This window comes from Aptenodytes forsteri, unplaced genomic scaffold (assembly GCF_000699145.1).
Source record: "Aptenodytes forsteri isolate BGI_AS27 unplaced genomic scaffold, ASM69914v1 Scaffold155, whole genome shotgun sequence".
Classification (NCBI taxonomy): domain Eukaryota; kingdom Metazoa; phylum Chordata; class Aves; order Sphenisciformes; family Spheniscidae; genus Aptenodytes; species Aptenodytes forsteri.
The window spans coordinates 3,547,054-3,573,484 of record NW_008794446.1 but is presented as its reverse complement, the minus strand read 5'-3'; the positions used below and the strand labels follow the sequence as shown (position 1 = coordinate 3,573,484).

General features: G+C 38.9%; 1 protein-coding gene across 5 annotated transcripts in view; it reads right to left on the bottom strand.

Moving 5' to 3' along the window:
- DCLK1 (doublecortin like kinase 1) overlaps positions 1 to 26,431 on the bottom strand; it is a 251,943-nt gene that overhangs the window by 107,703 nt on the left and 117,809 nt on the right. For all 5 annotated transcript variants that reach the window (XM_009290193.1, XM_009290194.1, XM_009290195.1 and 2 more), the window contains exon 3: positions 16,462 to 16,561. In XM_009290193.1, the coding sequence (XP_009288468.1) occupies positions 16,462 to 16,561 (100 nt within the window). The remainder of the gene's footprint in view (positions 1 to 16,461; positions 16,562 to 26,431) is intronic.

Sequence of the window (26,431 nt, the reverse complement as noted above, 5' to 3'; positions counted from 1 at the left end):
GTTCAATGTCAGGCTGGACAGGGCTCTGAGCAACCTGGTCTAGTTGAAGATGTCCCTGCCCCCGGCAGGGGGGTTGGACTAAATGATCTTTAGAGGTCCCTTCCAACCCAAACCATTCTGTGATTCTATGATTCCAAAGTTTCATGTCAGCCTTCTCACAGACATGAAAAAGCCCATGTGTAATTTGAATTCTGATGTTTGCTTGAATTTGTACAGAGCCCTGAAACAGGAACAGCACTGAGCATTGCAGGTAGTGGTGAATAATGGTATTTTAAAGTATCATTATCATTAAAAAGGACATGATGAACTTGATGGAGCATCATGAAATATTTCCTAAAAGGGAGATAAAGACATAGAAGCAGCTTTCAATAGTTCTGAGAAATATTCATGTAGGTTATTTAAAAAGGAGGGGAAAAAGACCTGCCCCTCATGTTAAGCACCAAATATTTTCAGTTGCCCTTCCACCTAACTGCATCATGAGGTTCACCAGAAAAAAGGTAAGTAATATCACTGAAGAAAGATTTGAAACAGAAGTCTTATTTCATATGTATGGGGGAGGAGAGGGAAAGAAAGTTCTGGAAAACATGGGAGAAACTGACCACCAAAGCTAGGAATACTTGTGGAAGAGCAGGTAACATTACGAGCTGTTCAGAAGAAAGGTAGGTGCTCTTAAGGGACTTCTGGGTCATTTAAAGGAGAATTATGTTCTAATCTCATTCAGAAAGCATCCATTCTGTGATTATAAGGTCAGCATGTTTAGAAGTTTTCCCTGTTACCTGTTGAGGAGAGAAACTGCTCACCTGGAAACTGTCACAGCTAACAAGCTAACATAATCTTATTCATCATGGATATTCTTTATCAAATTATGTCCACAAGTGACTTATTTTCCAAACTTGCCATATAAGCAGAAAACACGTTTCAGAAGCTTGGTCTCTTAGGAAAGCAGGAATGTTCACACCCTTCCGACTGAACTATTCTATTCTTTCTTGAACAACTTTATGTACTATTGCAAAGCGAGATTCATTGTTTCATTCAAATATATAAAGACTATATGAAGACCTAATGTGAAAACACAGATATAGCTATTGCAATTTACTATACATCACAGAAAGCTGGTCCGTTGCCATCCATTTGAAAGCCTGGAGAAGGTGCGTCCCCCTTATACATTCCAATGTAAACAAAAAAAACCCACAGGTATGTCAATATTCTCGGACAGCAACAAGTTGTCTTCAGTATACAGTACCGATAATTTGAAACATGAGTTATGACAATGTGAGCATTTTTTGAAATCTTCCAGACGACTGTTTTGCTGGAAGAAATAAGGCTGCTGCCCTACACTATGCAGGCAAAGCCCTTCCCAAAGTGCAAAAACTCCCAAAAGCTAACAAAATGCCTGTAATTTAATGGAGACTATTTATGTGCTTTAAAAAGGAAACCTCACTTACATTCGACTGCAGCAATATCATTTGAACAAGTAACTATCCATGGAGCTTCCATCTCAAAAACAGAGTTGCCTACAAGCTGGTAAACATCCCCTGAAGCAGTTTCCATTACTGACAATACATATGCCTCTCTTTTCTTGATAACAACCATTGAACCTCCTTATTCAGGTCTCCCATTTCAACAAGATCTACCTATTTCCAGCATCACGAATTCACTCAGAATTCATTCTTAAGGAATGGTGTGAAAGGGACTGCGACAAACACAATAATCTGCAAGGTCTCTCTGTGGTCTTTCATATCCTGTAATTTCATGTATCAGATCTTGAAAGAATTAACCTGGCACAGTCTCAGACTAGAAGCGTTTTGTCCTTCTCTTTAAAAAGAAGAGACATAAAGAATATTTATGAATATCCCACTTGAGCTCACAAAGATTCCTATTTTGCACTGTACCCATATACTCCAGTTACTTTTAAACAACTCAAAGAAGTCCTATTGTATCTCTGTACTACAAGCAATTCCTGCGATATATAGCTGTATCTCTATCAATAAGTGCCTGTCATCTATAAGGAGTTCCAAATACCTAATAAGCACCTGGATCAAATTCAGTCTCGGAAATAATGACATCATAAAAGTAAGAAGAGGAAATACTCAATACCCTACCTCACTAAAGATGAAAGTTGTTAAAGCACAATGCAATGCAAATTATATTAGAGCTCAACGCACTAAAAATCCAGGGAATGCAAAATCTCATAACAAAGCTATTCATTAGATTCACCTCTAACACAACACAGAAATACACAGTACCAAGGAACCTCTTATTTTAGCTGGAAAACTATAGCATCACTTCTGCAACGGGAGTTAACCACTTTGACCTCAGCTAGAACCAAACTCTGGGGCTGAGAAGGCTATGCTTAACAGACGATCCAGGAAAAGGATCGAGATGACAAAAAAAGCATGTTCTCCACAAATCCTTGGGGCACTTGAGATGATTGAAAACTTTTTAGCATGGTCCTGGAGTCCAGAGACACAGTAACTGATAAGACTCTCAGCACCAGAGCTTATGAATAACCATGGTTCCTGTGTAAAGAGCCTGCTGATACATCAACTCTTTAATCACTTCATGAAACTTTCAACCCTGACATTAACTGACAAAGGCTTTGCTCCTTCCAAAGCTACTTCACTCTTCAGACAGTTACCAAACACAAGTGCAATGCAGCAAGAATTGTATGTCTTTTAGTAAGGCTGCATGCTACCAGTGCCCAAAAAGTTCTGAAATTTAAACGCAAACTACATCTTTCAACCTGACCTGGACTCCAGAAACTCTAGGCATAAATGGGGAGATAAAGAGTTAGGTATATATTTAAATACCATAGGGTAGAAAAGGAATAACAGCACACTATTTGTATTAGGTTTGGACTCCTTTTCTTTTTTCAGTGCTTGGGCACAAGTTTCTTCAAATTACCTGTAACAGATTTTTGGACTATCTGTACCACACTAGCTCGTAAGGAAATCCTTCTTTGCAATACTAATGTCCCAGTGAGTTGTAAGAACAGTTAAATAACTGCTGTAGTGACATTCTTGTTGGACAAGATGTGATCACATAATGTGAAACATGGTCATTCTTAAGTCATTTACAAATTACAGTTTTCTACTTTAATTGCTTAAAATTGGATCTAGGCTCACAAAGGACTGCTAACAAAGCAGTCTGACTCACAGAGAAACAAGAAATATAGGAGTAGATCATGAAACTCTAGAAATAATTTTAAGAACTTAGAGAAAAATATTTATTTCACATAGCATGAGGGAAATTGTTTAATCAGTTTTAAAAGTAAAAGTAACCCTAAATTCTGTTTGTCACTTGGACGCTATCACTAAAAAACCAGGCATTGTACTAACTGAAGATCACTGTTTACTTAATGTGTGTGAAATGACTAAGTTAAAGTTCATGGATAATAAGAACAAATATACCTATAAACACAAAATTGAAAGTACTGGCGTGATTAAGGAGCTATGTCTATTGCATTTTGGTTTATGGATGCGACTTGAGAAAGGATGAAGCCTCCTGGGGCTGGATTGTCATTTCCAAAGTTTAAGGTTCCTTCACTCTTGAAGTGGATTCATGGATGCAAAATAGGTTCCCAAGATGGGGGTTCACCTGGGTGACAAAGTGACATGAGACGTGGCTGTGCCAGTCAATGGGGACAGCACGAGCAAGAGCACCCGCAACGGTGCCTCGTTCCATTACCTGGCAATTAAACAGATGACAATTAAGGTTTAATGTCTATGTATTTTTGCTTATAAATGATTGTGGATAGAGACACTGCAAACTATCTTAGGAAGGAGGGAGCTGAATGGAAGTGCTTTTTCTCCCTGATGTATGTCCTTACTTACTAGACTGTAGACACATGCTCCTTCTTGCTTCCTACCTCTTCAGTTTCATGACTCTCGCATTCCTGCATGCAAAATATCAGGACACTTGTTTTGGAGGCGGAAAATGTGGACCAGTGCCAGTAAGAATCAGACTATTTTAGCCTACCGGGAAGTCATTGGTTTTGGTACCCAGTATAGCTCAATCAATGTGTAGGGTTTTAGGCTAATTATAGACTTGCCCATGACAAGAATATCAGGTATCTTGGAACCCTGTCAAAAATGTTGGCTATTCTGTGCTACCTTGCTATGTACCTACAATACTTACTGTGAAACTACTGGCATGTTTACTTTGCATTTCTTGCAGGTTTTCCTCTCATCTTGTCCTTTACCAAACATCATCCATACATACATTTAAAACAGTGTTATATCACAGGGGGGGAAAAAAAGCTGTAGGCTCTTTTCACACCATTCCTCTGTCTTCACTATGAAAAGCTGTATCCAAATCTAGTCCAATTCACCAATTACCAATCACACACTTCCCTAAAGAATGCAATTATTCAAAATTCAGACCTGTGTAACTGGTCTGAATTTGGTTTTGGTTGGCAGGAACATGTAAGTAGGTGTAGATTGCTTGTAATGGGTAGGAAAAGGAGATGAAACTTTCAAAACATTGTTGAAAAAATAGATAAGGAATTATAACAACCATATTTTTGTTCCATTTAAACACAAGCGGTTATGTAAGTGTCCACTGCAGTAGGTTTGGTTTTAAAGAAAGTTAAACGGGCACACACTGGCTCTCTTGCAGCAAATAAGGTTATTTAACATACCTCAAGGAATTCAGAATATTACAGACTGATTTTTTTTTCTAGTTAGTGCCTCAAATCTGCCTGTAATAAGAGTATTGAAAGTTAGTAGGCAGCAATTTTTAAAGAAGAAAACCATAAAGTGATATTGTGTGAAGAAATAAACCCACTTGGTATTCTAATGGCTATTTAAAATAACAACATTACTTGGCATGCCCTTAACAAAAAGAATACCTACAGTGTCATATATTAATAATTTTGAATGTTTTAATCAAATTTTCATACAGACAAGAAAAAATATGGAGCTGTGACATAAGAGAAATACCAGATCAACCAGAGCCTAAGAAGTCTACAAATGGATACTGGAAAAAAGGCAAAAGTGGAGATTCAGACAAACACTGCAATATGGAGCTCCTGAACAGTGTATTTTTACAGAGAAAATCCTCATGCACTGAACAATTAAATACAGCACTCTTACTAAAGCAAAGCACCTTTATATGCCGACATTAAATCAACATTCACACCTGGACACACATGCCTCACACATTGAGCTGTGCTGCAACGTGGGCAACAAAACCCGCCTGCCATCTATAGGCACATACAATTGCCAGCCCACCCACATTTTTGCCTCTTCTACCTCCACAACGGTACCGCTGCCTTCAGCTGCAGCAGACTTACCGCAACATTGCTTTACCTATCAACAGAAAATCCAGAAATTAGCTTCCTAAGTTAAAAAATATCAAGGACTCCAGGACTGTCTCTAATATAAAACTCCCTAGGCAGCTTTTGCCTCTAATATTAATGGGTTCTCCTTGAATGCTATCTGGTTCAGGCAATTAAATTTTGCTATAATTATTTAGATAAAATTAAAGTAAACAGGCTGAGTCATCCTGGCAATAGGCTAACAGCGGGATATCTGGAAAACGTGGCTTTACTAACACATCTGCTAACACCACAACACTTGCTGAGGTGTGTGAAGTCCCAATGACTTTTTTTTTTTTCCTTCTGAGTAAGTTTAAATAATTGCAGATTGAAAATGCATGTTAGGCTGGAAATAGCCCATGAAACCATCTTTCATTCTGTATACCACAGCATACTTCAGAGATTGTTCAGAGGAGCGTTCTGAAGTTTACAGATGAGTTTGTTCATAAGGCTGATGTCCTATCTGAAATCTCAAAGAACCTGTTTTTATTGAGTATGGGAAGTCAGATCAGTTAAGAAATGACAGACAAGCTTTACTAACATCAGTTTCTTTTGCTTTACAGGAAGGTGCATAGCATTAAATTCTGTTATATCTTAATAGCGTATACAAACTTATTTTTTCCTCAACAGTGGCAGGTCTTACTTGTACAACACGATGCATTTTGCAACTGACTTAACTTCCGCATTCTTCTCTGGGACAGTAATTTTCATTTCTCCAAAGATTCTGATTAGACAGGGTGCTTTTCTCCCATTATATATTTCATTTTTTCTAAATACAGAGGCCAAAATATTGAAATAGTAGATCCGTCATTACTACACTGTATCATGACTTCAGTTCATGGTGGTTTGTTTGGGGTTTTTTTTAATCTCCTCATCTGACAAAACCTTTATCTAATTTAATTTCTTTTGCAAGGTCAAAATCAGCATAATCTTGGCAAATGTGACTATGTGAACATTTTCATGTCTAGGTTTTGGTATAGACTTCTTTACAGACCAATTCTTTTTAGATTTTCCATTTTCTGTCAATTGAATTCGGATCCTTACCAATATATTTTGGACAGATGCATACCCAAGACAGCTTTTGGGTTGCTTTTTGGTTGAAATTCCAAGCCTCATCCAATGTTCAAGTCCCCAAACTCTTAAGTCCAATGGACTTCAGTCACTAATTCTCTTGATTTTTCAAAGTGTTCTCTTTTAATATTAAAAAAAACTTAATTGCTGGAGTGGTTTAGTTTTCTTTAATCCTCTATTCAACATAAATGAAATCAACATACGATTACAACTTCTAATGCTCTTTCTAAGACAGCTCTTCTGTAATATCATTATTATTATTATTATTATTAACAGCACTAAATCTAAATGGAATAAATGTTCCCAGTTAGCATTAACAGCATTTCGTCTCTAATCTGCATCTAGGAAGTTTAAAGCTTCTCATAATATGTCAGTATTTCTCCCACTGGTAAAAACTACACAGCTGTCTGCCTGCATCCAGTCTGAGCTGCGATCCCAGTAGACTCCCAGCAGAATCTCAGGAGAACGGTCCTCCCCAAAGTGATTTTTAAAAAATCAATCCTGTTTTATTTATGTAAGTTTGTCCTTATTATTAAATGCTTACGTATGAATTTAAGAATTCTATTTTTAATGACAATTTGAAGCAATTTATTTGATCCCAAAGTTAGGCTCCCTGGTGTGTATTCCCCATGGTTCCCCAATTTAATTTTTTAAGCAGAAAACAATATATCCTATCTTCCAGCCCTGCAGTACAGCACCTGCTATGCAAAAATCAGTCTATTCCATTTTCTGAAGTCACCTATTCTGTAGACATTAATATGTGCTTGCAAAACAGAAAGAGCATGTAAAGTTAAAGACAGAGATCATTTTTATAAAGCTTCATTATATTTGTTCTCCCAGGATTTTTTTTTCTTCCGAAACATGGTGTCTTCATCAGAAACTGTCTCGCTCTGTAAGTTGTCTTCCCATTTTTGCTATACAATCTTAACATTTTTTAGCAGCTGTGAAAAATTTCTCTCTCCTATTCCAGAGTAACAGGAAAAACTAAGTGATTTAAATTTCTTTGTCTTCTAACCACCATCCACTCTATTAGGAATAATTAGCAATCTTCCAAAAACTTTCCTTGACCCAGGTCCTTCAGTTAAAAGAATGAGATCTCAGGTTAGCTTGCTTCTTGCTTCAGTAAATTTTAAGTCCCTAGAAGATCTTCTTCCAAATTAAAAAAACAAGTGTTACAGTTCCTGTTAAAGACAGAGCTCATTTTTATAAAGTTTCATTATATTTGTTCTCCTGCAGGATTTTTTTCTTCCGAAACATGGTGTCTTCATCAGAAACTGTCTCGCTCTGTAAGTTGTCTTCCCATTTTTGCTATACAATCTTAACATTTTTTAGCAGCTGTGAAAAATTTCTCTCTCCTATTCCAGAGTAACAGGAAAAACTAAGTGATTTAAATTTCTTTGTCTTCTAACCACCATCCACTCTATTAGGAATAATTAGCAATCTTCCAAAAACTTTCCTTGACCCAGGTCCTTCAGTTAAAAGAATGAGATCTCAGGTTAGCTTGCTTCTTGCTTCAGTAAATTTTAAGTCCCTAGAAGATCTTCTTCCAAATTAAAAAAACAAGTGTTACAGTTCCTCTGGAACAAATTTTTTAAAAAGCTCTGACTGAAGAATAAAAGAATCAAAATCAGAGCTCCATGACCTACCACCTACGGGTGTTCAATTCCATGGCAACATGAGACTTCCTAATGATTACTCAGCCTTAGATTACGCATAATATTAGCATCCAGTCCTCCTGCAGGGAGCTATGCTATGAAAAAAGTTTATTGGAAGGTGACTGTTCACAGAAGCAACCTGAACCGTCAGGTAACACTTTTGAGTTTTTCAATGGGAAAATTCTGTAGGTTGCATTTTGAAAATAACAGCACTGAACCACTACTGCAGCACATACTGTGAACGATCAGTTTTGCGGTGCAGACCAACACAGCCATTATACACAGGTCTTCGACTGGCTATATTTGCAGGACGGTAAAACCCTTTATACTTGATATATTTGTATCTGTATACACAGCATCTCACTAAATTTTTATGAGTATATAAATATAAATACCTATCACTGATGTACTCAGTTTCTGATTTTACCACTTTGAAACATTATCCAGGTTGGTTTTGATTCTCTCAGCTGCTGTACTGCAGTTTGTGTTTCATAAGATTTTTTTTAAAAAAAGCCTTTAATGAATATTAAGGATGAATACATTTTCCTCATATGCCTTCAGAAAGTTTCTGCTTTCTAAAAGCTAACGAACTCTGGATTTTGAATAATTATTCTCTTTTCAAAAGATTTTGCCAGGATAAGAGAATCTGTGGACAGCACTGGCATTAAAAAAGTGTGCACACACTTATTCAAGACATGACCAAACTCCAAGTATACAGCCTGTATCTAGTATGAAAAGTAGAAAATTACAACGGTCAATTTAACAAGTTAGTCCAATTTTATTGATGATGAGTAGAGTCTAATCTCAATACACAATCTCTCTGATACAACCATACTACCCAACGAACAGGCAGGTCTCCAGGGGGCATCCTAATACAGTTTAGCAGACGGCACACTTGGTTCAGGTTCTCAAACTGAATAATGAAGCACTGACGCTACAAGAACTACTCATCTTGGAGCTGTCTCATACAAACTTAATAACTGGAGAAAATGGGACTATGTTGCTCACCCAAAGGATCTCCTGCAACAGGACATCTTTTCAGAAATAGATCAGATTGTAATAGTTTCTAGCATTGGAAAGCATCTGCAAACTGTGCAAAATACAAATACACTTGCCAAGATTACCAACGTTGTACACTCCATTTCACCAAGCTAATTAACAAGATGAGGAAAAGTACAAAGATAAACATATGGGAAAGGTGATTTCTAAACATCTCTGATCTTAAACTCCTCTAAGCTTGTCACCAAACTACTTAACAGACTTGGTGGAGGGGGTTATGATACACAGCTACTACATGCTGCTTCCATCATCACTGGAACTGGAAAAGTAAAAGATAAAGTCTCTCCTAAAAAGCACTCAAAGGAAGCTGCTATTTTGGAAGCTACTGTCTTCTGAGGATACAGACTGAACATACAAGCTCAAAACTCAACCTGTGGTCTAGAATGGAGTATTACACAAACTGTGGACTAGGCTCAAAGGCTGTAAAATAAAGCAACTTCCATGAAAGAAGAGACATGAGACAGTCAAATTAAGAACTCAAGTGCTAAGATCTACCCTGTTATGTCTACCAAATTTCTGGGTTATTTCTCCGGAACTGAAAGGTTTTTTATAAAACTGGTCATAAAAATTGGAATTGCACTCTTTGCATTTGGATATACAACCAAGATGTTCATTGTTCGGGAAATTAGCTTAAAATGTGTTGTAAGAAAAATCTTTTCTCCTGAACCAATCTGATTAATCTAAATATTCCCCTGGCAGGATTCAGTTCAAGAAATTACAACGCAAAAATAAAATGAAAGAGCAAAGCTTGAAAATATCAAGCTATACAAAACCAATAAACACATTCTGTCTACTCTGTTATTAACTACATATTAACGTTATCTGTTATGAGTAAAACCTCCTGTCCATTAAGATAATAATACTGATGATGTTTAATAATTTTTCTTTTATTTAAAACAAGCTGAAGTTTTATATTATAAATTCCCAATCAAAATGCGGTGTAATTAATAGGCACATATTATTGAGAAATGCTTGATATTTTTGGATTCAAAGTTTTTAGTATTTTTATATCCAAAATCAACTTTACCATTGAAAAATGTTGAAGAAATATGCACAGTCAAAACTCCTTATGCAAATGAAGTGGGAATTTCCACCAGTTCTAATTTATTGGTTAGTGTTTCATTCATGCTATTTTTAACAGACATCAGAGAAAGCAAATACTGCAGAAAACATATTGAAGAACATTTGGTTCAATGAGCAGAGTGAATTAGCATCAACTGCAGTCTTACTGTTTGGCTAGTTTCAATGAGAGACTGTTTTATAAGTTTTAAGTGATCGCGATTTTTCCTGGTTATACATACAGGCAACTTTTTCATAGCAACATGGATGAAAAGTGATAACTATGCAAATATACACACATGCATGGTGAGGAGGTGGGGAAAGGGAAAGGAGAGAGGTGCTTCAGTGTAAACGTGGACTGGAAAGTACATATGTAATCTTCTTGAAAGCTCTAATGTCCTTATTCATGTCTATAAATCTGCCAGCCGGGGGGAGCAAAGATTTATGATTTAAGTGACTAAACTTTCACTGCTAGGGATGCTTAGGCAGAAAGGTGAGAAGCAATGTCTCAAATAAGTAGACCTGTGAGACAGAGTAGAGAATATTCAAAGCAAATAGCTTGCAGACGACAGATAAAGAAATGGGCTTATGTAATCAAGAACTTATCTATTAAAAAGCCAAATATTAAAAGAGAAATCCTGCGCAGAAAAAAAACTGAAGTTCTGTGAATGCATTTTTCATGTGAACAGCTCATTCAACTCAAGCGTTACTACAGATCTTACTTAACAAACGTCACATGATATTATATTAACAGCCACCTGATGATCATGCTAACAGCCTCTTCTTAGTATTCAACTACAGATCAGCATTCTCCTTTTAAGAGTTTAACACAACAGAAACAAGGGAGTCACTCGCATGCTACCATATGGCCAAGTACTTCCACGCAGCCAGAGCCGAGCCTGGCACACGGGCCAGGGGAGGGAGGTACTTCCAGCACGGCTGGATGCAGGTGGTCTCAGTGACGGGATATTCCCATCGGTTTTGGTAACGTCGTGAAACTGTCATGCTGCTGGATAAAAGAGATGCCATTAACGTCCTTACTGTGAGGAAGCTAACAAGGACAAGCAGCAGCGTGCCAAACGGGAGGGAGCAGAGGGTACTGTGCAAGTGTCTAAGGCACGATGAGAGGGTGGAGATGAAACTGGAGGTCTTAAAGTAGGAAAATAAAGGGACACTGGATGCAAATCCACAGGAAAAACAGCTTCTTTCCTTCTGCCCTTTCTGAACCATTAGTCTAAATGGTACACACAGCCAGAGGACGGTCCCTCCTGCCTTCGTTTGTTTCTGCGCCTCATACACAGAATATCTGTCTCCAAGGCCCAGCAGTTGTTGACATTTGAAAATATCACACTGCACTGGAACACTTTATATTTATGCCTCTGTTGAAAGCAAAGTCATATCTCAAAGTCCCCAGAACCCACCATTACTTTCCAATTGCCAAAGCATGAGTTTTGATGAGGGCAGAGTAAGTCAGCCAGCATGCTCTCCACTCCTAAGTCCAGCCAAAAGCTGCTTAACACATCAGTCTCTGTCCCATAAATCAGGGTAGACGAGGACTATAACCGATTTCCCCTTCCTCCCTCTTTTAGGAAGGACAGAGTAATCGAGGTTACAGAAACCTGACAGTTATTAACAGGGATAAACATGATACTCCTGACCTTAACCGCAGTTACTGAATCAGATGCGTGTGCATGCCTCCATGTGCACATGCACGTGTGCGGACGCCACAGGACTCAGATTTTCCTGGCAAGTTGTCTGCTGCTGGCAAGAGGAAGCAGTAACACTGCTGGCACAGAGATGCTGAGCTGAGGACTAACACAGGCCAGCAAAGTCAAAGTGAAATTAGGTTTCAAAGATTCCACTCTTAATTTTCCCCTAGAAGAGAGTCATTCTCGTCATTGTTTCCATAACAGGAATATGTGCTCTTGACAAGTGATCTGCAGTTGTTTTCACATCCAGACATTCTATGTTGGTTACGCTCTGCTTGGAGGCAGGCACTGGCTTTGGTCAACCGAGATTGCAGCCTTTTTACATGATGCGTCTCAGTATGTGATGAAGTCTGTCATACTTAAGCTTCCAAAGCACTCAGCCAACATTAACTAAATATAAAAAATAATTTAATTTTAAAAAATTTAAGTCTGATACTGCCAGCCTCAAAAACTCTCATATTTTACAGTGCTAAGAAAGAAATATCTGTATAAGCCAAGGAGATGTTCTCATTTAGGGCCAATCCCATGAGTTATTTATATTGCCAAATCCTATTTAGGTGCCTAAATAATAGATGATTGCAAATATTTTTGTGAGCATGGCCCTTAAACCCTAATCTCTGCCAACAAGCAGCTGAGGGCTATAGAAAACCATCCTCTGACTTCTTCTCTTCTTTGAAAACTGAACCATCATCGGTTAAAGAAAACCTGGGATTTCTGGGAAAGTGTCCAGAACTGCAAGCTAACGCCTGAAGCAGTCACTGCCATATTCTACGCTGAGGAATTTTTCTTCTTACAAGCTAGCTGATGTGATGTGTGGTTCATTAATATAATGTTTTTGTGCTTACATTTCCCACAAAAACTTTCTATGAAAATAGCATCGTCACCAATGCTTGACAAACAAGGAGTATTTACTTCTTAATTTTATGGTCATTCCCATGCATCTTCATGTCCCATCTGCAGTTCTCTTGATGGAAGAGCGTGTGGCTATCGTATCTATCAATTAGGTCAGATATGGAGATGATTGCTAGGAATTACGATGGGGTGGTATCTATTGATTCTGTATTTCATGTGATAAACTGTGTGCTTAATATGAAAACCATCTGTACATCAAGGAAGAGAAAAGAAACTGCAACGTATAGTGCCAACTGCTTGTTTTGCTCTTTGATGGATCCCTAATTAACTGACTTTTCTTAACTGATTGCCAAGGGGATATGCAATGCCTCTTCCTGAAAGACATAAAATCGAGAAGGGAGATGATACAAAGAAGGAGCACACTCCTCCTTTCAAGGACAGGTTTGAGCCTGAAGTCAAAACAACGAAAGGCTGAACTAATTGTTCAGCCTAAAGAAGAGAAAATTGATGAGGCTCATGGCAGTCCACAGATTTTTCAAATAGAAAGGAATCATCTGTTTCCCATGTTCACAGCAGATACGAAAAGTAGCAATGCACTTCATTCATAGCAAGGGAATCTGGGGTAAGATATCTGAAAAACAGCGAGGAGAGTTCACCACTGGCACAGAACGTCTCAGGAGGTTACAGATTCCTCCTCATCAGAGGTGTTAAAGGGGCATGTTAGACAAGTATGTCAGAAATGAAATAGGGAATGTTAATCCCACATGTAGACAGGGAGATTGATTCACTGACTTCTAGACCGATTTTTCTAAATTTCTGTTTCTATGGCTTTTAGAAGGTGTTATCTTGTGCTAGGAGCAAGCCATGAGAGCAGGACAATGAAAGATGGCTAGCAATAGTGCAGATTGATGAGTCTTTAGGCTTTTCCTTTCTGATGGGGTGGAATTAATCTCATCCTAAAAAGTTTTTCAACAACTTTAGAGAAATACGATGTAGACAAGAACAGCTAAATCAAGCATATAGATCCCTTTACAAAAGCATCCAGACATTTCTGGAGCATAATGCACATGAACTGTTCTAAACATGCACCTTCAACTGAGCCAATCAAACATCTACCATCTACCTTGTCAACAGGTCTAAGTTTTATTTACTGGGAAAGAAACCTACTGGGACTGGCTCGGTTGCAGGTACCTACTCTCTTTGATACCTAGTGTTAGCTAAAATTAATCCCGGTACAGGTGATTGGTTTTCCAATCCCAGAAACTTTGTCTCTTGCACACCTCTAGTATCAGGAGCTCCGAACCCAGACCACAGAACAAGGGCATTCTTCCTCCCTGATAGGTAATTCCCAAAAGCCCAGAGCCCTGACTGAAGTATTTATTCTCTCCAATTTATTCTCTCTACTTTTCTTTCTCGCCTTCAAATTTTGCTTTTCTTTACTCCTTAAGCTGCAACACCTTAACTGTTATTCTCATCATCTGGCTGAAACTGGGAAACACTGGAGGGACGTAATGACAGAGACTAGCACAGTGTTGCTTCAAGCTGCTTTTCAGGGAAGCAGAGACAGGTTTTCCAAGCCTTGCACAGTTGGACGGCACTTACTAATAATTTTCATGTTCTTAGATTAACTATGAGGAACACATACACACACTGTGTGATCACACAAACTTCATATGCCAAGCAAAACAAGCTAAAAGCTCAGTTGTTTTTTAATTCTCTCTCCAAATCTTGCTCCTACCTCAGAGAAGGCTGACTAGATCCATATCAGTTGGTACATCAGCTATCAATGGCAAGCAACCTAAACAAGTTTTCTGATACCAAACTTCCCCAAAAATAGAGAGCAAAGTTGATGTACACTTCACAAAGGAATTAGAGACATAGTCTGGAGTCTGATTTTCTGCTCTTTCTTCACTCCTGTAGTCAAAACAGTCAACGTTCACTGAATCTTTACCTAGTAGAAAAGCAAACACCACAACAAATTGCTAAAGTTGTATTTTCAGCCTAGATTTTAAGCTTATTTTTTTTTCAGCTCAGCATAACATGGTTTTAAGCACCAATGTTCCAGAGAAAGATAGTGCTTACTCAAAGAGATGATGAAATGTCAGATAAATAAAGACTAGGCAGAGTCAGGCTATGTCTGTACTTTGACACGAGACCTCCAAAAAAGAGCTATGTACTTCAAAAAGGGATTTAGGCAAATCTGTTGTCAGCACTCCTTCCCGAGTCAGCTCTGGAAAAACTGCTACAGGATTCACTATGAGGAGACACCGGGCAGCCGCCAGTGTCACCTTTCAGATAAGAGACACAAGTGAATCCAGACTATGCAGTCAACTACCTGGCTTTCCTCCCATTAAAGGCAAGGAAGGCTGTGCTGGCCACATTGCCACCTGGGAAACTCCCCTGCTGCCCAAGTATGTCCCCCTTACCTTTCTAATTCCTGTCCTAAAGATGGGTTACTTTTCCACGGTTAGTACATTTTACCTTAGAGGCAACTATAGCAATTTCATTATTGCAAAGAGCAAATCTGGTGCACTATTTGATTTTTATTTCCGTATTATAAGGTCCTCTAGAGGAAGGCGGAATGTGTGCTTGCTTCTGTCTGTGCCTGATACAAAATGTCATTCCCTTGCCCAGTAGCAAAGATACCTCCTTTTTCAGACTCATCCTTCAGTTCTCAACGTAAGGTCTGTGCAAGCTGTCTTTTTCTGCTCCTATGCAAGCTAATGGAGCATTTGCCTGGATCCAGGTAAACCAAAAAGCCTTCCAGTTCCACAGGTTAGTCAGGGAAATACAATTGCATCATCTTTCATTTTGAATGTATATTTGCATCAAAACCAGTGAAGAAGTGGTGAAGTTAAACAAGCATGCACATGATGACTATGAAGTAGTTACTACTGTAACAAAATCTTTTCTTATTGATTTTTCAGTCAGCTGTTCTTTGAGACCTTTGATATTTCGAAAAAAGATGAGAGGAGTTGATACCAACGGATTACAAACATACCCTGGACTGAGAGAGAGTGCAGGGGGAATAAAAACCTTTGCTGGGTCTTGCTCTACACAAAAATAAATTCAATTTAAGTGGAGCTCTTTTTTTTTTTTTAAATGCACACAGCTTTTAGATTTTTTTCTTACTACTGTGGTTCCTAAATTGGGAATATTCTTTGTAACAATAAAGGTATTTGCAAATCAAACATGTATTTTCCTTAGAGGATTACGTACATTGATTACATTATTATATTAATAAGTCTCTGAGAAAACAGAACTCCCTGAATTTTCTCAGATTACTTTGTCTGTATTTGCTGATTATATTTATCTTCCATACAGAATTGTATCTATCTTCCTTTATCATACTACCTGTGAAGCATTATCTAAAACTCAATTATAAGAACTGTGAGGTTGAAAGATTGTGATAAAGAAGCAAAATACATTCAAAGAGAAAAAGACAAAATGCTAGGAAAGACCTTGCAAAACAGGAATTCCAAACACATTACTATTTCCTATGGTATATGAAATTCAGGCTGAAGTAAAGTTTTATGCTGCATAGGCAGATAATTTTCCCTTGGCAACTTTATTGTTGCTTTCAGTTACCTCTTATTTTCAGTATTCAGAATTTAAAGAATAAAAATATTTATCCTCTTTCTGAAATCAATTTAGGTGATACAGTTTTGGCTTAATTAGCATGATATGGAAACCTGCCCTCTACTTTGGTTGTAAACATTTTAAAAATACATCTTCTTACCACTTTCATCCAGCAAGAAATCATCCTGGTAACGGAACTTTTCTGGTCCACATGCAATAAAAATGTCATCATCACCAAAGAAATCCTGAAGGCACGTCACCTACAAGCAAAAAGGAAAGGAAGGCATTGTATGAAATACCTCATCATCAGAATTGTAAGAACAATAAATCCCTCCTTGTCTCCATCTGTATGAAAACTCTTCACTTTTAATGGAATCAACAGGGCTTCATCTCCAGATAAATTTCAAAGCTGTACTCTGACCATCTGTTACAAGTGAGAAACACTTTTATGGACACTGCAGGAAGAGAGAGATAAGACAAAAAGCCATAACTGTCACATTTATTACATGATGCATCAATGGGGTATGAGGTAAATGCCTTTTGTTTACGCACAAGGTACCATTCAGCAGTTGGTGGATAATTAATTTGCTTTTGAGCCTACATTTCTACCGTTTGACTGCCATGAAACGAGGTTACAGCTTTGTGTGCAGAATTAAATGCAGTTATTTCAGCAAAATCTCCCATACAGGGAATGAAACTCATATGGGTGAACTGAGTCTCCATCACACACCCTTCATCTTCACCAGCAGAGTCAATGTGAAGTCTCTTCGAAGGCACCAAGCAGAACAATCAGGTGCGCTGGGAATGATTCTTCTAGTACTGACTAAAAGAATAATCCCTTTCTAGTCCCAAATATGAATAGTCTGGATTACGTTGGTATAGTTTTATGTCTATACATGAGATTTCCTTACAACAGCTTTCAGTTCACAAGGCACTAGTTAACAATTTTAATGTTTCCAGTTATATGACTATTTTTACTAATGTTCTTAAAGAAAAATCAGTAACTTTCCAAAAACCTGACTTTAGACACTGATCCAGTTTTGACAAATTTTAAAAACAAATTAGGTATCAGACTAACTTTAAAAAAACAAAGACCCTTGGTAAACAATATTATAAGCTCTGTTCCCGCTTCACATTTACAGGAAGATTTTAAAAGGCTACGGTTGCTTATTTTATATAATGTTTTGTAAATAAATAGTGCACTAATGTTTGAGCAGATTAATATCACAAACAGAGTTTCAAGTCAACAGTGTACAGACACAAAAGTAGCACATAAAGAATTTCTAAAAATTGACAGAATATTTGGGAACAGCCCAGCTGAACCAGACCACCCCCCTCATAAAAAGCAGGGTTGGGGAAAGTCAGCACTGAAAGCCTACAAAAACACAAGTGAAAGAATTAGCTAATGAGATTAGACAGACTTTGCCAGACTTTGGCATAAAAACAAGCACCCCCCCCCAACCTGCAGTGACCGGTGTCTAGGGGTTATAAAATTCATATCATGCTTCCCGGAAACATGCCTGAAGGCTTTGGCATCTACAACAGTTAGGAGCCTCTATGCTAGAAAAATCTTAAGGAAGAAAAATAGTGGTACATGTCGTGACTTGCTTTCAGAGTAAGATTTGTCATTAAAACTATTTTAAAGGTAGAGCAGTAGCAGCTGAAAAAAGAGGAACTCAAAAGAAGAACTAGATGAAAGAAATACCCCAAAAGAAACAAAGGTACTCCCAAAATTACACTTTCCTTAAGTAATGCACATAATTTTAAATTCAGACCCACCACAATCCTATTCCTATCAACATTGTCACCTTAACACCACACAGTACCTGAACACCAACATCAAAAATGTAAATATTTGATGGACCTTTTTACCATGTTCCTACTCAGTTTATGTTCTATTAGTGTATCAGCCTCAGCAACCTTTATATAAACTCATTTACTTCCCATTTTTTTTTTGTCCACAAGACATATCCTGCCTATCTTCCCACCCCATACTCCCACCAAGCTTCAAACATCTCTTCCCTTCAGTCAAGTTCCTCTGAAATTGCCACCTCTCCCACAGCATGCACAAAACCACTAATTTGCAGAATGACATTAAAATTCCTGTGATTTCCTGTTTGCCTCCCAAGTTTGCCACACTTCTGGGGAGTGATAACCTTTACATTTGTGTTTATACTAAGCAGAGTATTAGAACTGAACAAATAATAAGCGACCCCAGGCACAAAGTTGAGCTATTGTGACAACAAACACGAATGAAAATTAAATTCCTATTTGAATCAAAAAATTGTATGGATTTAATAAAACTCAAAAATGCTTGGCTCTGCCCAGTTAAGAGGGTTTCATTCAAGCCTAAACAAGACATTAAAATGGAGGTAGCAACACCTAACCAGGCTCAACTACACCAGTATTTAAGGCATCTCAGGTTCAATCAAGTGCAATTTATATGCAAATAAGAAAGAAAATAGGATTAGCACAATAGAAGAACAATTTGTACTTAGATATCCTTGGTTTTTATTAAACTTTACACTTATCATTTAAGGTGTTCTTATGCTTGCCTCTTTTCTCCATGTTCTCAGTTTCCTACTCTGTATGTAAAACTACACACACTTCTTACAGTTTTTCTTGCCTCCTGAGATTTTATTAATTTGGGAATTATAATTCTAGCTCCTAGAAAGCTCATAGCAAGAGCATAAGTTCCCTCCAAACCCATCCCCCTCCGGAATAACTTCTCTTCAGGCTTCCAGTATCTTTTTATATTATTTATTGGAAGCCTCGACATGTCCTTCACTGTCTGCTTTCTCCTCTGCAGCATTTTCCACCCTTTCTATCTCAGCATCTCTGGTCTGCTCCACTCCCCAGCTCACGCTCCTCAGAGGTTACACTGAAGGGCCTTTCCAGAAAGCATCTGACAAATATACAGCACCCCTTCCAGGCTTTTTCGGAGAGAAATCTGCAAGCACTTTCTATTCACACTCAGTCATCAGCTAAGCAACAGGACCTGCTTTTTATTACCCATTTTCACTTCTGGAGAACACAGCTCCTCAAAAGTTACGGTTTAGAAGATCAAGGATTTGTATCACCCGTACTGGACTGTGCTAGTGCTTAAGAGGCCAGTGTGCTCTGTTGCACATGACCAGCTTTAAAATTAGTTAATTTTTAAAATAGTGAATTACAAAAGCCTCCCTGAACATTTTTGTTGTTTTCAAGCCACAGAATCCATCTTCTTTTTCACAAATAAGTTTTCATCTTCCATATTCCACCAGGACATTTCTCACAGTGGGGAAAACAAAGTCTATGCAGGAGCAGTCAAACATACACCTTAAGTAAAAAGAAACTGAAAAAATAAATGTTTTCTACCACACACCTGGTACTAAATACACTATGACACCTGTAAATAAAAACTTTCTGACAAAGAGATGATATTTAAAGTTAATGGTGTCTCTCTTACACTCTGTAGGGGAATGAATAAATAACGGTAACATTACCAGCGGCCAGGGAGTCTCAGGCATTATAATCCTTTGCATCGGTGGCGAGAAAGACGACAAGCAGCAGCAAAGAAAATCGATCACTAGTACAGGCTTCGGGCAATACACAAGCCACATAAAAAAGACTAGCTGACCTGTACATACCCGATGCAAAACAGAGGAGAGGCAGAAGAATTTGTCATGCCTAAACTCACCTGAGCAAGTTGTGCAGGCTGAAGCCTGGATACCCCACAAATCCTTGTCCTAGTAAACAACTTAAGAATTCCACGCCCTTCTCCAGTGGGAGACACAGGTATCTGCCTAGGAAGAACTCCAAATTATTTTGTATCTCAGACGTTGGTGTGGTGCTTTCGCTAGAAGCCCAGAGGGGACACGGGGACCCAGCCAGGCCAGGCACAGCCGCTGGGGGAGCATGCAGCAAAGCAGCTGAACTGCCCCAGAAGGAGAACAGGGAGCAGAGCAGCAAACTGGGCTTCCAGCCCAGGATCAGGACTGGCTTTGCACCATAGCACGGACACTATGGACATGTTAAAAATTACCTTCACTTTTCTTTCTTTTTTTAAACAGGCAAGTACCTGGAACCAATGAGAAATCACCGAACTATTGTGGAGCCTTTTGTTTTCCTGAACTGGCATGAAACATTTAAGCTCTTAATATTCACCTCTTTGAAGTTGGTAACTTTGTTATGGAGACCCTCTAACTTATATCTACAAAAGATGTGAGAAATTATGCTTTACATTTTGGAGCACAGATGACCCAAGAGTAAGAATAGCAGCTTGTAGAGCCATTACCTGGTTTTATTCTCTCACCACAAGTGAGAAAGAGCAGTCAGTAGTGGTGTGGAGGAGATGTAGACGGAGGGAGAGAGGGAAGGGGGAACAGAGGGAAAAGAGAGAGAAAGGCAGAGGGGAAGAGAGGGAGAGGGAGAACAGGGAGGGAAGAAGGGAGGGGTGGAGGGAGGGATTGAATCAATCCTTTCTCTAAAAGCATGAAATGAAAGCTAGAGATTAAATCACCTTTTAGAATTGCTGTATTCTGGCTATAGTGGGGTCAGGGACCTTGTTTTAAAACAAACATACACCAAAAAAAACCCAGAACAAAATTCTTTGCCTATGTCAGTCACAGCAAATCAAATACTTTCCTATTGTTTTAAAGTTGACCACATATCAACTTAATACCAACTCTGAAATTTTTAAGTAAAAAAGAATCAGAAACTCAGATTTTCCTCTGCATTCAGGAACAGCTCACAGCACCAGCACAGTACACCACCACCACCAGGATTACTAACTCTCATGTTTTTGTTACAATTTTCATAATGCTGGGTTCTTGGACAGAAAAGGAGGAGGGAGGTGTTCTGTGTGTTTGTCTTCTTTTAATAGCAACAACTTAATTAGACTCAAAGCTGAAAGCTGTTTTGGATGAGCAACGAGAAAACCTCAAGCTGGGGTGCCCTCAGGCACCACGGCTGTTGGAGAGCTGGAAAAAAAAGTGAGGACAAAGAAATGAGGTGGTAAAACAAAAAAGATGCAGAAGGAGAACTCAAATGATAAGTGGGTATAGGAGTGTCCTGAAAAGAAAAAGATAAATGAATGATGGCATAAAGGAAGGAGGAGATGTGGGCTGCAAGGCAGGAGCGCACAGGGAGAGCGACAGAGGGGTAATCGAGGCTGGTGTGGAAAGAGCAGCCCAAAGGAGGGGGCAGGCAGAGAGTCAGTGGCAAGTGCCTTCCAGACTTCATCCCATAGCCAGCCAGCTGGGAAGTTTTAAAGCTATTTTAAAGTAGCCTTTTTGAACCTGAAACAATCTCATGTTGAGTTTGATTATCGTTTCCCTGACGGTGAAAAAGACATTAAAAAAACCTTTATCCTTGGAAAAACCTCAGTGTTTAAATGACTCATGATTTTAGGACTCTGACTCATTAATTTTGTGTCAAGTTTTATGAGTTTTATTACGGAGCTGTTTTTCATTTTCCTGCTACTTTTGGTTCACTCACCCTCAATGTTTAATTCCTAGGCAAGTCTCTCTAGTTCTTCATATGTCAAGGGAGCTCCCTATACCTCTGTTCTACTATTTTTCTCCTTTTTTTTTCCTCTGACTGATTTTTCCAATAAAACAAAGCCCCTCCTTGTTTTAAGATATAAATTGATCTTTATTGATGTTTTCCATCTATTTTCCTCCTTAACCAAACTATATTTTCCACTAACCACCACCTCTGCAGAACTTATTTTACCCATTTCCCCACTCTGTCTATTGCTTCACGGAGGAACATCTCAGATTAGATCCTGAACTGATTTCACTGCCATCTACCACTGGCAATCAGTAAGAAGTCTCATGACAGCTATGGATTTTCCTGAGAGCTTATAAATCCACACAAATTGTTTGTACAGGTATTAACATAGTCTTGTTTAACTTCATAATCCTAGCAGAATTACAGGAACAGAAGACACCTTCTACATTACTACATTTATCTCCCAGCCAGTGTAGGGCTGCTTCCCATACTAGCTTACCCAATGCTTTATTCAGTTTTGTAATATATGCCTTACTGTGTAGAGCTTCCCTTAGCAGAAAGACCAGTAAAACAACCAACTCTTACTCATTCAGAAGGATTTCATGGCTTCAGGAATATCAGAAATTAATCATTCCATACTGGTGTAATTGCTATTTAGATCATTGTTGTGAAATGAGAAATCCAAACATATCAATAAGAGAGCATCACATTTGAGTATTTCCTTCAAGTTTAAGGCAAGACTATTTCCCTTCCTGTTGGCTCAGGCTCTAAGGCTTTTATTCATGCCCTTTCACATATATCTGTCATTAAACACATGCCACTTCTTGAGATCCAGTCATCTACAAAAAATGTAATTTATCATCAGCATATATGTACTTCCCCTCTCAGCTTCTGATCCAAGTTCTCTCCTCAGGTGGTGGCTTAGCTGAAGGCATTGGGAGATATCTGCTACACATTTCTGAAGTTGAACGGCACTGAATTAGTTCTTTTCTGTTGGAGTGAAATCTCCATGGTGACAACTGCATCATCAAGCTGTGAGAGCTTTTCAGTGAAGAAAAGCATTTTATCATGAGACTCATTACAAGAGTGCCCTCTGTAACTGAAGAGGAGATGTTACTGTAGGGGTTGAAACTGGCTGAAGCTACACAGCAACGCTGTCTTTACCAGCTGGCTTGTGAGGCCACATTGCACATTAATGCTTCTGAAACAGTATGTATGTCCCCCCAAATTAGATGAACACAAGACACCATCATAGTTAGAAACATATGAATTTTCGTACTCAAACTCAGCAGAAATAGCTTGCTATTGTGGTGCCTCACAGGAGCACATGGAAAGCAAGCCTGCGCCCTCAGGCCCAGGGGAGCCATGCTTTGCCCCACGCACACCTTCCTCCTCAGCTGCCTGTTGATCGGCACCAGCTCAGGACTGACTGCGCTTCATTTTGTTCCCTCTGTCACCAATACAGAGGTTGCTGTATTCATTTAATTGTTGAAGATGTAGTATCAGTCTACTTCTATGATTTCTGTATTCATCTACATCCATTCTGTGCTATACACAACTTGGCCTTTATGATCTTTATCCAGCTAAGACTTGGCAAATAAATCACTAGGAATGAAGTATATGTTCTTCTCAGTTAAAATATGCATTTCTGTCTTGGTCAGTAAGGGCTTTTCATAAGGACAAGAAAACCTTTCCACACTATGCTTTATACACTAATCTTAATATCCTCCATTTTGTTTTTCTGTGTTGCACTAAATGATGGCACGCTTAAAAGAAAACCAGTCTAAATTAAGATCCCAGGTTTTGCAATTGTGCCATCACCTTCTTCTTGAGGAACACGTTTAATTTGTGACAAATCTTTTTAAAAACTTTCCAATTAATACTCTAAAGTTCAGATAAAGATAATAGAAATTTGGCAGTTCTAATACACTGAAACTACTATCCCTTGGCCTGAAACGTTAGGTGAGACCTGAACAATTTCTTTGTTAGATTAAAACTAATTTAGTAAACAAGCTTCTTTACTACAGAATTTGAGGAGAGCAAGGGATATTTCCCAACAGGGAACCCATGGGCTTATGCATGAGTGCAATGCTGAGAAGCACTAATATTCAGTTTCATGAAAGGTTTCTCTGTGGGAACCACTAACCTGGCCAGTTCAAACTCCTCCTATCAAAAATTGCTTCATGGCAGACAGGATAAGAGCAATGAGAACGTGGCTCCTATCCACACCCAAAAATGACTCCTCCTCAAATGTTACCTTACTTTGACAGCTGCACCAACGTACAGTTGCGCTGACTAGCTAGTGTGGAGCAAGATAACACACATTCACATGGGAAAGAGGGAAAACGCAGAGACAGCATCATCAAGCCTAGAGTGGGCATCTCCTCCTTTCACCTACTTTTGCATCTCCCACATCAAATATAAACTTGCTGCCCTCCAGTTTTCTAACCAGCTCATTGCTTCTTCTGTCCCCTCACTCCACTATTCAAACCCCACAGTGTACTAAAATTTCATTTCCCTCTGCACCTCTTACTTCCAAGAGTCTCCAGCACTGATGCCTGTTCTTGCAGCCACCTCTAACTTAAAACATTACTGTTGCCCTCTCACTTCAGTTCTCTTTTCTCAACTCGGCTCTCTACATCACACACAACAATATATCTTGCCCAAGGCAACTCCCATTTCCTCTTCTACCAGACTCCATTTTCTCCCCTACACATGAATTCTTTGAGCACCCTCTTTCCATTCCCTCTATACCCTGGCTACAGCTCTCTGGCAACACAATGTAACTCTCCTCTCACATTCTCCTCTTCAGCACCCTCTAAAGAGCACCACAGGCATTAAGTTGTGGCTCTTTACAATCTCTCCATCGCTCCACTAAGAATAGTATTTGCAAATTCAACAGCAGCCTCTTTCTGAAATGCTTTTTCCTCATTCTCAATTTAACTCCAATTTATCAGAGCCACATAATTTCTGTGGAAATCTCCCATGTGGTTTTCATGGTACCATATTTAGTTATTCTCCTGCTTGAAAAGAGTTCAATCGAGCACCACAGGCATTAAGTTGTGGCTCTTTACAATCTCTCCATCGCTCCACTAAGAATAGTATTTGCAAATTCAACAGCAGCCTCTTTCTGAAATGCTTTTTCCTCATTCTCAATTTAACTCCAATTTATCAGAGCCACATAATTTCTGTGGAAATCTCCCATGTGGTTTTCATGGTACCATATTTAGTTATTTTACTGCTTGCAAAGAGTTCAATCAATGCATTTCTTTGCAGTTTCAAATCACTTTTTCATTTCTGGAGTGGCTTAGTCTTCGGCTCCTTCCTCTTATTCTGTACTACGTCCTTGATTACAGTCATCAGGAAACTCTACACCTTCTATATTTCCAACTTCAGAGCCTACTATATAAGCTGTAAAACTCTACTGGCTTCCCAAGTCCATAATCTTAGTGTGTTCCTCTTTTTCTTTACATCCTAAATTTAGGATACTACTTTGCCCCTTAACTCCTTATAGAAAAGGGTTCTCAAATACTTTGCTACTATTATTGAAACCTCAACTCAACATACCTCTTTAACTATCCAGCTCCTGCCTTGTAGCATTCCAGTCCATCCAAAGCGACTAAAAGTAGGCATTTCAGAGGAGTATTTCAGATCTTGCAGTTGTCAGATGCGAGGTGAACAAACACTTTTACTAGCTTCACCCAACCCTCTAATGGTGGAAGACCAATGAAGCATGAGCTTGTGCCCTTGTAAAACTGGGGTGCATTGCAGGTTCATGCTATCTACAGAAAGACACAACTCTCAGTAGAGTTTCTTCAGAGCCTGTTTTATTTCTGCTATATCTATTTTGAGAGTATCATACACAATGTAGATCGGGGAAACCTGGATCCGTACAGTTTACAGAGCAAGCAATAATTTTTCATCACGTTTTATGCGTTTTATCTTTATATTTGATGTTTATTTGGTTGCCAATATGGATTCAACAAAGGTCTTGAGTTATCCACAAACTGGCTCATCTTCCTTTTTGGGCACTGCATTTCCCCAAGTTATTGACAGATGCCATTATTTAGTCAGAATCCAAGGTTTGTGTGCTGCAGAGATTTTGTTATCTAAATAGGATTACATGAGATGAACTGATGAAGGAGAGCATCACAGTAAGAACATCACACTGGTACTTCTTTATATGGATACTCATACTCAAAGTCCCCAAACTTACTCAACTCCAAAGCAACATCCCAGGACTAAAAATAGTTTAAAAATTCTGAACAGTAAGTTTCAACTCTGCTTCTTTGGGGGCTTCAAAAATTTTATTTTATTAATCACTGGGTAAAAAACTGGCTGGACGGCCGGGCCCAGAGCGTTGTGGTGAATGGAGTTCAATCCGGTTGGCGGCCGGTCACAAGCGGTGTTCCCCAGGGCTCAGTTTTGGGGCCGGTCTTGTTCAATATCTTTATCAATGATCTGGATGAGGGGATTGAGTGCACCCTCAGTGAGTTTGCAGACGACACCAAGTTGGGCGGGAGTGTTGATCTGCTCGAGGGTAGGAAGGCTCTGCAGAGGGACCTGGACAGGCTGGATTGATGGGCCGAGGCCAACTGTCTGAGATTCAACAAGGCCAAGTGCCGGGTCCTGCACTT